Genomic DNA, 12531 nt, shown 5'->3' with positions numbered 1-12531 from the left:
TAATTATGTTGTACAAAGTATAATTTCAATATTGGCTCAATTTGGTAAAAACAGAAAAGTTCTTCAAGAGCAGAAAACATACTTGTCTTGGATAACTGGGAGATATAAACTCTTCAATTTTTGCAGACAATGTACTTACACTTAAACCATACAGAGCCCAAAAGTTAATGGAGTTAACAGAACTTCCTCCTTCTACCCTTCACCTCTGTAAAAGGATATTCTTTTTCTCTAAATCTTTAAGTCTTTCACTATTAAGAATTTCTACTTTGATCAAAACTCACATTTTGTAATCTGTCTAAATGGCAAAAAATTGACTGCCAAACCCCAATAAAGGAAGCAATTAGATTTTTAAAACCCTCACCAATTTTTTTCCAAAAAGCCTACATACAAATGGTACAGCAACAGAAAAAAAGGTTGAAAATCAAAGCTCACTAATTGGCCCATATTTTAAGTATGTAAACTCAAAATTTTATAACTCTGCATATATGTATACACATATTATCATACTTACACAATCACACACTCTTCTCCCACAATAATCCAAAACACTACTTCTATTTCATATCACAATACTCTTTTGAAAGTTGGATCATATAATCTAGTACTTTCTAACCCTTCACATCAAGACATTAATAGAAAACAATTGTTTTGACATTCTGGTGTTCAGAACTAAGGGGATCACCAACTCAGCATGCTTTTCTTAGGGCAAGTCTGTTAGGGAAAACAAGGCTTTCTAGCTGTTTGCCAGGGCCAGTCCTTGTCTATCGTAATTTATAATTCTGTCTACAACTTTCTAGGTGACCTATTAAGACTTACTATCTGGTATTCTTAGAAATTATACATATATCCATATTCTGATAAAAAAGAAGAGTGGGCATTTCAGACAAGTATGTTGAACTTTCTCATACTAGGAATTCTAAAGGAAATGTATTCTCAAAAGACGTCTAATCATGGCTCACTTGTGACAGATAAAGTAGTTGTGCTATTTCATTCGGCAGTTCTAAATCAAGGATGTATTCCCAAATCTGTGGAGCTCTCTATCAAAATATACATGCTGGAACCCTACCAAAGGAATAATTTAATAAATCTGGAATGAGACCCTGGCTAATTTGAAAAGGCTCCTTCCTGGAATTCTGCACATCTCCCTACACCTTAGTGATGGTTCAATATTAAGCTTCTGGATATTTTTTGTTGTAAGGTTGGGTGTTTCATGGGTTGGGGGAGGGGCAGTAACATTAAAATAAAAGTCCCAAATGTAAAGTGCAAAGAATCTTGAGTCTATTCCCTATACCCTAAACTTCCTGCTTTTCGCCCACACAAATCCAACCCTAAATATAATAGGACAATACATAAATACATATTTTTAAGAGATAGGGTCTCACCATCTTGCCCAGGCTGGTCTTAAACTCCTGAGCTCAAGCAATCCTCCCACATCAGCATCCTGAGTACCTGGGACTACAGGCATGCACCACCGTGCCTGTCTTATTTTTTTAATGTTTTCACTTTCAGTTTCTTATTTATTTTTAGTTTGCTCTGCTAACGTGACACTCAGCAAGATTTCCAACAGGCTTATCATTATTAAAAACATGATATTTTCAAAATAATAATAAAATTATAATTAGAAACATATACCTAAATCATTATAAAGTTGGCTATTTTAATTTTTAAAAAATGTTAAGTAACTTCTCAAGAAATATATAATTTATTGAAAAAATAACCACCTATGTTTAGTCAGGATAGTAACTCACTAAACTTGCTTTATAACATTTTTCATAGGGAAAAAATAGCAAGGATCCACACAGTGTTATAATACTATACAATGCAATAAAAGATCAATAAACTAAATCTAAAATTTGCATTTAGGATCCTAGAGGATAAATTGAGGATATTCCTATTCTATTAGAAAGATGATAGTCTAGCCTAACAGTTATAACAAAATAAAGTTTAGAAAGTGGTAAGAATGAAGTACAACAAAATCTCTATTATAGTCGGTCAAGTAGAAAATGCATTGATTTAGAAATGAATTTAGTCCTAGTACTACCGCTTAGAAATTGTAACATAATAGGCCGGGCACAGTGGCTCATGCCTGTAATCCCAGCAGCACTTTGGGAGGCCAAGGCAGGCGGATCACAAGGTCAGGAGATCGAGACCATCCTGGCTAACAGTGTGAAACCCCGTCTCTACTAAAAATACAAAAAATTAGCCGGGTGTGGTGGTGGGTGCCTGTAGTCCCAGTTACTCAGGAGGCTGAGGCAGGAGAATGGCGTGAACCCGGGAGGTAGTGACTGCAGTGAGCCGAGATCACTCCACTGCACTCCAGCCTGGACGACAGAGCGAGACTCCAACTGAAAAAATAAAATAAAATAAAATAAAATCGTAACGTAATAATTGGAAGAGATCTACCTAGTTCAAAACTTTCATTGCCAATGAGGAAGTTCAGAGAAAAATCAGGTGTCTTAGTTCTAAGTCAAAAATACTTTCCATTATATAACATGGTTTTAATAGTTGTGTGACTCTCATCAGAATCAAACTTTGTGTATGGCACTTTACAAATGATATGCTATAATACATCACCATACAAATGTAGTTATTTATATTAACAGGATATGAATAAACTTGAAATTTGGATTACTGCTGAAAACTATTAGAAAAAATGAATCTTACATGAATAGAGTAACTTCGTATAAAATGGGTCATCCATAGCATTTCTATAGGTCGATTCCAAAGTAGCATAAACTGTATAAACATCACATATTATACAGATTTTTCTTACAGCCTACAGCCAAAGATGTAAAATATTAAAAATCTTCAGACTGTTGAGCAGATCTTTTTTTCTGTGATTCTAGTGTTTAAATATTACATTAATTTTCAGAATATCTTGGTACTAAGTTATACACATTTGGAATCTTTTATCTTTCCTATGACCATTTCCTTCAAAAGAAAAAAAAAGCACATATACCCTCTTATATCATAATGCCTTCCCTATTTCCTGCAAGGTTAGAAATCACCTCTATGCATTAAGGGAACGAACAAAAACACAAAGACAATTCAAGGAAACATACAAATGGCTAAAGGGCTCCAAAATCCTAGATTCTGACACTGGAGATGATCAGAGCAATTTCTGTAAAAGGAAATTATCATACACAATCTCTTCTCTTTTGGAACTAAGGCAAAAATGAATCCAGTACCTTGTTCATAGCAGAGATGGGCAACCACCCATTCTGCCTTTGGGCTAAATCCAGGACTGGAAGAACAGCTGCTGCTTTATGGCCTTCTGGATAGTTTTTTACTATTGCCTCTATCCTCTGTGTAAAAGAAAGAACATCATTTTCTACATCTAGAAAATATTACCTATTTGGTACATTAATTATAATGTTAATTTAGCCATACCTTATAGTTTTCTGGTGTGAAATCAAATGGAGTATCAGGGTTATTTTCAGGAGTATCTCTGTGCTACACAACAAAAAAAGTTTTCCAGAATTATCCGAATTCTCTCAAGTGTGAATAACACTGTACATTACTATACTATTACTTATTGTTTAATCTCTCCATTTTAATTCCAACATGATATATAGCACCCTATCCTTCCATCAAAAAGAATGACTAAACACACATTTGATGAGTATGATTACCAAAGTAAAGTTAAAATTTAAAATTTTACAAAGGACCATTTAAAGAATAAGAGAAGTACCTTTAGGAACAAAAAACCCAAACAACAAAAAGTGTTATCCAGCTTCATTAGAGAATAAGATCTTCTGATAGAATTACCAAAACATTACCAATTATTGGAAGCCTTTATGAAATTAAAACACAAAATTTTAAATGTGAACATGTGTATTTTCCCAAAAGAGAGGGTAGCAGATTGTCAAAGGGATCTGGGATCCAAAAGGGTTAAGACCCATCACTTTAGGAGGGTACAAAAGGACCATCTCAAAAGAAAAAAGAAAAAAAAGCACCATCTCTTTCCCACGTTTTCCATAATAGCCAACAGCAAGAAGCTTTATTTCTTCTTAAAAGAGCAGACGCAGGCCCTCTTCAAAAACGGACAAGAAATGGCATGTCAACAGGAAATCAAATGAGTCACACTGAGATTAACACTTACGATCAATTAATGTTATGTATGTGTGGTGAATACAGAAATGAATCTCTTGATATGTTAACTCTCAGAGTTCTGCTTTTTAAAGGACATAAACCAAAAGAGGAAAGAAAACAGAAACTCTAGACAATGATCTCAAATATGTGGCCAATTTGATGATTGATATGTAGCAGGAAGCTACTTCCTACACCACTAACTCTAAATCATCACACAAGTCCACTATATTGCCTTTACTAAAACAAGAGTAATCCCTGAAAACTGCACCTTGTCAGAAAAGGGAGATACAGTATCTTATCCTTTCCAAATTGTGCAACTAATCTGGGGAGTTCACAGACTTCTATCTATAGTTAAAACTCCGGAAACTAAAAATATAAAGACCAGCTGCTAATCTAGTTACTACATTACTAAAACCCGTAAGTTTCAAACTAGTGTCATTTTGGGATTCAACAAGTTACAATCTTCAAACCCTCAGTAAGCCAACATGACTGAGAACACAAAGTGTGATGAGAATCAGGTTAGGGCTCACACAGTAATTTCACTGGAAGTAAATTCTTATTCCCAGAGTTTTCCTGGTACTAATTTAAATTCATGAGGTTCAACTGGAACTACACGTCTTTTGAAATGTAGTAAATTCAATTAGCTATATGTAAATTCCTACAATTTTAAACAACGGTATTTAAGATATTTTGGATTTTTACAATGGATTTACCCAAATTTCCAAGTCTTTTCTTTCCAAAGAAATGTAAGTAATTACTTACCACAAATAAAGCTCCTCCAGCTCCATTTTGCATAGCTGTCTTATGTAAATTCCTTACATGTCTTCCCTAAAATTTAAAATTTTAAGGAAGTTTAGTAAATCACAGCCTTACAAATTTTTTCATAAAGAAATACTTTAGGATTCATAATTTAAAACAATGGAATCAACTTATAAAAGATCTTAAGAAATATGGTATACTACCCTACCCATCTCTGTTTCAGGAGAGGTATTTTACAAATGGAGATTCAAAGGCAAGATTCACCCGCCTAACATCACACACACGAGTCAACAGGAGAACCAGGACAACCCAGATCTGCTGAGTTGTGTACCTTCCTGCCATGCTCTGCTGGCATGCATTTGGTGAATTAATGTACTATTAACTTCTTGACTTTCACTTTTGTCTGAATCAAGTTGGATGCCAGCTTTCACTTAGTGTGAAACATGTTCATAAACATGTTTTCATTCTGTACAAATGAGTCATATACTCTGTACAAATGAGTCAACTGTATCCTCCTTTTCAATCCTTTACTAAATTAGTTCTGAAACTCCAGCCGTAAAAAATAGTTTCTAGCCGGGTGCAGTGGCTCATGCCCGTGATCCCAGCACTTTGGGAGGCTAAGGCAAGCGGATCATGAGGTCAAGAGATCGAGACCATCCTGGCCAACATGGTAAAACCCCGTCTCCACTAAAAACACAAAAATTAGCTGGGCATGGTGGCACACACTGGTAGTCCCAGCTACTCAGGAAGCTGAGGCAGGAGAATCGCCTGAACCCGGGAGGCAGAGGTTGCAGTGAGCCGAGATCACACCACCGCACTCCAGCCTGAGCAACAAAGCAAGGCTCCATCTGCGGGGGCGGGGGTCGGGGGAAGAACAGTAGTTTTAGAAAACTATTTATGATGCTATGCAGACTGACAATGTTCAGTTGCTTTGGAAGGAATCTGATTATTCTCTCAGCTGCATTTCATTTCTCTTGGCCCTCCTGCTCCTACCCTCCACTCCTACCCTGTCCCCCACCCCAAGTATTTCAACTACTGTTCTGGATTCCTCCAATTTCTGAGTTCTGCTAACCACAGACGGCAGAACGCTGGGTTAAACCAACATGGAACTAGCAAAGAGTTGGACAATTCAAAGGCAAACATAGAAGAAAGTAAATGGAGTAATATAACACAATAGTATATTTAACTTTTCCCTAGGTCCAAATGGTATTTCAGTTGAAGAAATATTAATAAATTAAGTGTACATGGAACATCTGCTTTAATTAAGAAAAGACTAAGGTACACGATGTGAGACAGGTACAAAAGATGGGAGTGATAAATATCAATTTCAGGATAATTGGGAGGCAGGCAGGGATGCAGTCAGAGAGAGGTGCACAAGGGGGCTTCGATTGTGTTGGTTTTGTTTTGAAAAATTAACTGAAACTAAAATTTAGAAGACAGTCACTGTCATCTTAGCTCAGAAAATTTTTTTAATCTAATAACAATTTTTGAGTAGCATCAGTGAGTTACTGAACTAAATCCTGAGAGAAAAGACTGTATATTTATAATAAAGGAAGGATTAATTTTAAGAGGAGGGAAAGTATTCAATCTTCTCTTTAATTTCTGAACACTAAAATTTTCTGTTTATTGGCTTTTTATCCACTCCTTGCAGGTTGTCCTCAGGGCTCAGTTCACACTCCTATCTTCTATTCTCTATAAAGCCTCTGCCTCTGAGAACTCATCTGTTAACCCTACACTGATGAGTCTTAAATCTTGCACGTTTGATGACAAGAGGCTAATAGCCTGAAGAGATCATAAATGCATTTAAAAAATGAAAAAAATGAGTAAAGATCATGAACAAGTTTCACAGAATTCAAATTGCTTACTAGTAACTAAAAGCATGCAATTTAAAATAACATTACTAGCTATCAAACTACCAGCTCTACCAAGCTTGGTAAAGATAGCACTCCATTCTGTTGAACATATAGAGAAACAAGCACACTTAAAAATTCATATAGCCTTTTAGAAAGCAAATTACCATGAAATATGGAAAGCATAAATACGTGTCTTTTTTCTTTTCTTTTTTTTTTTTTTTAGAGACAGAATTTCGCTCTTGTTGCCCAGGCTGGACTTCAATGGCATGATCTCAGCTCACTGCAACCTCCGCCTCCCGGGTTCCAGCGATTCTTCTACCTCAGCCTCCCAAGTAGCTGGGATTACAGGCATGTGCCACTCACTATGCCTGGATAATTTTTTGTATTTTTAGTAGAGACGAGGTTTCTCCATGCCGGTCAGGCTGGTCTTGAACTCCCGACGTCAGGTGATCTGCCCACCTCAGCCTCCCAAAGTGGTGGGATTACAAGCGTGAGCCACTGTGCCCAGCCCCAAGTGTCCATTTTTTAACTTAGCAATTCTAACCTAGATATTTTTCCTATAGTACAAAATGAGGATAAAGCTGTACATGAAAACATGTTGTTCCTATCATGTTTATTGCAGCAAAAACACAACCTAAAAGCCCAATCTGAGCAGATTTTAACTAACTACTAATAATTCTGACACTAGAACGTTATATAGCTAACAAAAAAATTTTGTAAATATAATCACATAGAAACTGGAATCAGGGTTAAATAAAACAAAAAAGCAAAACTGCATAAATTACCTCAATTTACAGACACTGATTAAAAGACTAGAAGGCCATAAATAATTAAAAGTGCTTATCTCTTATTACGATGTTAATGAAATAAGGGACTCTATTTTATATTTTTATATTTTTCTCTATTTTCCAAATTTCCTATTAGCATGGATTAACTGGCCCAAAAAATCCTACTTAAAACACTCATCAGGTGTAAGAAAAACTTTTCTCTATTGTAAAACCTATTTCTCCTTCTAACCTCCCTGTATATCAAATTAAATAACACCAAATCTCTAAATTAAAATAGCTTCCATTTGGGATTAATATTTGATCCCTTTCTCATTAATCCAGGATCTGGCATGCACTTTTATTTAAAATAAAAATATAGAGATAATCTTGAAAATTATTCTTTAGGCCCATGTTGCTACATATTGGAAAATCTATTCTGAGGCATTCTCCTGCTGACCTTTGAAACTCTGGACATGCACATGAGTTCACAGACATATTTCTAAAAGTGGTTTAAAGTCCAAATCATTGAAGACAGACTACTGATTGAGAAGGGTCAAGATAAAGTAGCCAAATTCTAGGAAAAAACAGACTTTCAGATTTTTTATAATTGTTGTTGAGAACTTGGGTTTAGATTACCATTCTGCCACTTACTAACATCTAACCTTGCACAACTCACTCAATTTTTTTTAAGCCTCAATTTCTGTACCTATAAAACAGGGTTATCTTCTCATTGGACTATTTTGAGATTTAAGTCAAGTTTCTCTGAAAGTACTATATAACCTATAAAGCATTATAACCTGTTTAACTGACGTAAGGATAAAACATTTAATAACTAAAAAAAAATCCAAACAACTGCATTTTAAAAACTACACCTATTTGTAAAAATTGTGCTGTTAGTTGACTTTATCAAAGAGTTACTGTCAAACACAACATACTGCCAATATTCTTGCATTTGCACATAATTAGTTTTTCTTTATATCCACATATATAAGGCTTACAGTTTTTCTAGTGAATTTATAATGTATTTGACGGTTAAAAAACCATCTACTTCTCCACTGAAATTAACTTATAAATTTCTTTTTTAGTTAAAGAAAGTGGGGAAGGAGGAAGAAATAGGCTGGTAGAAAGATTTCTGTGGGTCTCAGGTTTGTGCACATTTTGTGAGCAGCAGTGCTGAACAGCTTTTGTTTCAGACTATCTTTTCAATTATTTTTGTAGAGAATATCTTCTCCTGGGGCAAAAGCTGAGTGAGTTTTCTTACAGACAGGGTTTCCCAAGCTCAAGGTCCCTTAGCTGTGACGCACAGCATTCACCTGGGCTGTTCCATATCACTCCCGCTGTACCAGGACAAACCACAGACGAAACCCCCAAGACACCGAGTTAAAGAAGGAAGGGCTTTATTCAGCCGGGAGCTTCAGGAAGACTCACGTCTCCAACAACTGAGCTCCCCGAGTGAGCAATTCCTGTCCCTTTTAAGGGCTCACAACTCTAAGGGGGTCCATGTGAGAGGGCTGTGATCAATTGAGCAAGCAGAGGGTACGTGACTCGGTGGGGGCTGCATGCACCGGTAATTAGAACGGAACAGAACAGGACAGGACAGGGATTTTCACAGTGCTTTTCTATACAATGTCTGTAATCTATAGATAACACAACCAACTAGGTCAGGGGTCGATCTTTAACTACCAGGACCAGGGTGTGGCTCTGGGCTGTCTGCTTGTGGATTTCATTTCTGCCTTTTAGTTTTTACTTCTTCTTTCTTTGGAGGCAGAAATTGGGCATAAGACAATATGGGGGTGGTCTCCTCCCTTACCATTAGATATGAATGTCGGGGAACTAACATGAAGTTCATGCTGCCTACTGACCCAGGATGCTGCCCCCTGCCAGTATCCATGAAACTGAGGCAGGTTAACTTGTTAGCTTACAAATGGGGTAAAATTTCAGATCTGTCAAAGTTCTTTTTAAGAAAGTCAATAAAATCTAGAAATGTGCCAGTTTCCATTTTTTACTGCTTTTTCTATCAAAATATCTCAACAGAGACATCATAAAAGAAACCAGTAACAGCTGCTGTCTCTAAGCAGAGGAATCAAGGATCTGGAGTGGGAAGAAAATCTAGTCTTTACTGCCAGGAGAATATTAAGCACTTTACATGAAATACATCTCTTAATGCTCTCAAGAACCTTATGAAGTACACACTGTTATTATTCTGTTTCTACAAATGAGGAAACAGGCTCTGGACCTGGGCTTTTAATTGTTTTGTTACATTGTCTCTCCATACATAGAGTATTTATGGAATATTAGATGACAGTGATACATCCCACTTTCAGAGGTATTAGAATGTGGAAAGTTAGGATGTATCATGGGTTAACATATATAATATATGCAACATATATTTTTTATAATACATATTCTTGTATCCCTACTCTGTACTGTTTTTTATATATATATATACTATAATATGTAGCCTTGCTTACTGTTTGAATTTTTTGCCATTATATGTATTACATTTAAACTTTTAAAAACCAATGAAGGGCTGGGTACAGCGGCTCACACCTGTAATCCCAGCACTTTGGGAGGCCAAGGCAAGAGTGTCACTTGAGGTCAGGAGTTCAAGACCAGCCCAGTCAACGTGGTGAAACCGCATTTCTGCCAAAAAATACAAAAATTAGCTGACTGTGGTGGCGCACACCTGTAGTCCCAGCTACTCAGGAGGATGAGGTGGGAGAATTGCCTAAACCTGGGAGGTGAAGGTTGCAGTGAGCTGAGATCATGCCACTGCACTCCAGTCTGGGTAACAAAGTAAGACCCTGTCTGAAAACAAAACCAACCAAAAAACCCAATGAAGTCTTTAGTTCTGTCCCTGTCTTACCATCACCACTATTTCAGACATTATTTCATGTCTGTACATTACTGTAAGTCTTCTAGCTGATCCCTTTGTCAATTCAAAACATCCTGTCTAATGTCACCAAACTAATCTTAAAAATACCATCCTTCTGGCCAGGCACAGTCTGTAATCCAGCGCTCTGGGAGGCCAAGGTGGGCGGATCACAAAGTCAGGAGTTCGAGATCAGCCTGGCCAATATGGTGAAACCCTATCTCTACTAAAAATACAAAAATTCGCAGCATGTGGTGGTGCACACCTGTAGTCCCAGCTACTTGGGAGGCTGAGGCAGGAGAATTGCTTGAACCTGGAAGGTGGAGGTTGCAGTGAGCCGAGATCGAGCCACTGCACTCCAGCCTGGGCGACAGAGCGAGACTCTCTATCAAAAAAAAAAAAAAAAAAAAATCCTTCTGATGTTGAGTGTGGTGTAAAAGACAACCAACACTAAACACGTTCTAGTATAGGAAGTGTCAATTTCAGCATTTCTAAAAAGCACATTTTCCACATTCTAGCACTCTGAAGGTGGGATGTATCACTGTTATCTAATATTCCATAAATACCCTATGTATGGAGAGACAATACAGCAAAATGGCTAAAAGCTCAGCTCCAGAGCCTGTTTCCTCATTTATAAAAAGAGAAAAATGATGGCATGTACTTCATAGGGTTCTTGAGAGCATTAAAAGATGTACTTCAGGCCGGGCACAGTGGCTCACGCCTGTAATCCCATCACTTTAGGAGGCTGAGGCGGATGGATCACCTGAGTTCAGGAGTTCGAGACCAGTCCAGCCAACATGATGAGACCCTGTCCCTACTAAAAACACAAAAATTAGCTGGGCGTGGTGGTACGTGCCTATAATCCCAGCTAACTGGAAGGCCAAGGCAGGAGAATCGCTTGAATCCAGGAGGCAGACGTTGCAGTGAGCCTAGCACACGCCACAGCACTCCAGCCTGTGCAATAGGGTGAGACTCCATCTCGGGGGAAAAAAAAATGTACTTAATATAAAGTGCTTAATATTCTGCCTGGCAGATGGTAAGTACTATATTAGTGCTGGCTATCATTAGCTATTATTATTAGAAGTACTACATGTCAGGCACTAAGCTTTTTATACATTATTTAATTCTTAAAGTTTCCTGCAAGGTGGGTATAATTTCCAGAAATTTAAACGAGTTATGCAAACTTCTCAAGGTTAGGTCACATCACTAATTATTGGCAGAAATTATGTTAGATCCTAGGGCCACATGACTACAAAGGCCATGACCTTATTATTAGCCACTTGACTATTTGATGCCATCAAAGCTTTAAAAGAACATAGTAGGTCTAAGAAACCAAGGAGTTCAAGGAAGAAAATTAGGCCTCCATATATACAGGCAGGCAGATAAGAAATGAAAAGCCCTGCCTACTTGGCTTACAATGCTCCTGTTAAGAGAGAAAGATGCAAATTATTTGATCTTTTTTTAATCCTTGCCACCATTCTCTTCTATTCCTGCAAAAAACCTGAATGTATACACACTAGCATAACATTTGAGCAACTTAATTTCAAAGTCTGAAGTCGACCTCTTCAAAACTGCGTTAAGGGCTGAGACAATGTTTATAAAATAAAAGAAGCTGGCCAGACACGGTAGCTCATACCTATAATTCCAGAACTTTGGAAAGCCAAGCCCCGTAGATCGCTTGAAGCCAGGGGTTTGAAATCAGCCTGGGCAACACAGTGAGACCCTGTCTCTACAAAAAATACAAAAATTAGCTAGGCATGGTGGCACACCATGAGGTGGGAGCATTGCTTGAGCCCAAGAGGTTGAGGTCGCAGCGAGCCATGATCATGCCACTGTACTCAAGCCTGGGAGACGGAGTGAGATGCTGTCTTAAAAGAGTAGTAAGTAAACAAACAATAAAGAAAGAAGTAAACTAAATAGTGAAGATAAACTGATAAATCTTAGCGCTGTTTTTTTCAACTGGCACAAACTGTTACTCATCCCTATCAAGTTATAGGTGGCCTGAAAATGGCTTTGAAAATTGTTTTTTTGTGTGTTTAAAGAATATCACCTATTTTACATTCATTGTAATGTCTATGTCAGACACTTTCAATAAAGGAATAAAATATTAAAAGTTCTCATTAACATCTTTACACTACTTACTGGGCCATTTCAATTTTGTTTCACTTTGAAATAAAGAGGCATTCCA

The 12531-nt window shown here is 37.2% G+C and overlaps 1 protein-coding gene across 1 annotated transcript in view; it reads right to left on the bottom strand.

Moving 5' to 3' along the window:
- The window catches only part of NDUFV2 (NADH:ubiquinone oxidoreductase core subunit V2), a 34887-nt gene that overhangs the window by 12533 nt on the left and 9823 nt on the right, over nucleotides 1-12531 (bottom strand). Inside the window, exons 2-4 of the mRNA XM_007974645.3 lie at nucleotides 4855-4920; nucleotides 3391-3453; nucleotides 3189-3305 (exon numbers count right to left, since the gene is read on the bottom strand). Coding sequence (XP_007972836.1) covers nucleotides 3189-3305; nucleotides 3391-3453; nucleotides 4855-4920 — 246 coding nt within the window. The remainder of the gene's footprint in view (nucleotides 1-3188; nucleotides 3306-3390; nucleotides 3454-4854; nucleotides 4921-12531) is intronic.

Source organism: Chlorocebus sabaeus, chromosome 18 (genome assembly GCF_047675955.1).
Source record: "Chlorocebus sabaeus isolate Y175 chromosome 18, mChlSab1.0.hap1, whole genome shotgun sequence".
Classification (NCBI taxonomy): domain Eukaryota; kingdom Metazoa; phylum Chordata; class Mammalia; order Primates; family Cercopithecidae; genus Chlorocebus; species Chlorocebus sabaeus.
This window is presented reverse-complemented; position numbering and strand designations above follow the sequence as displayed.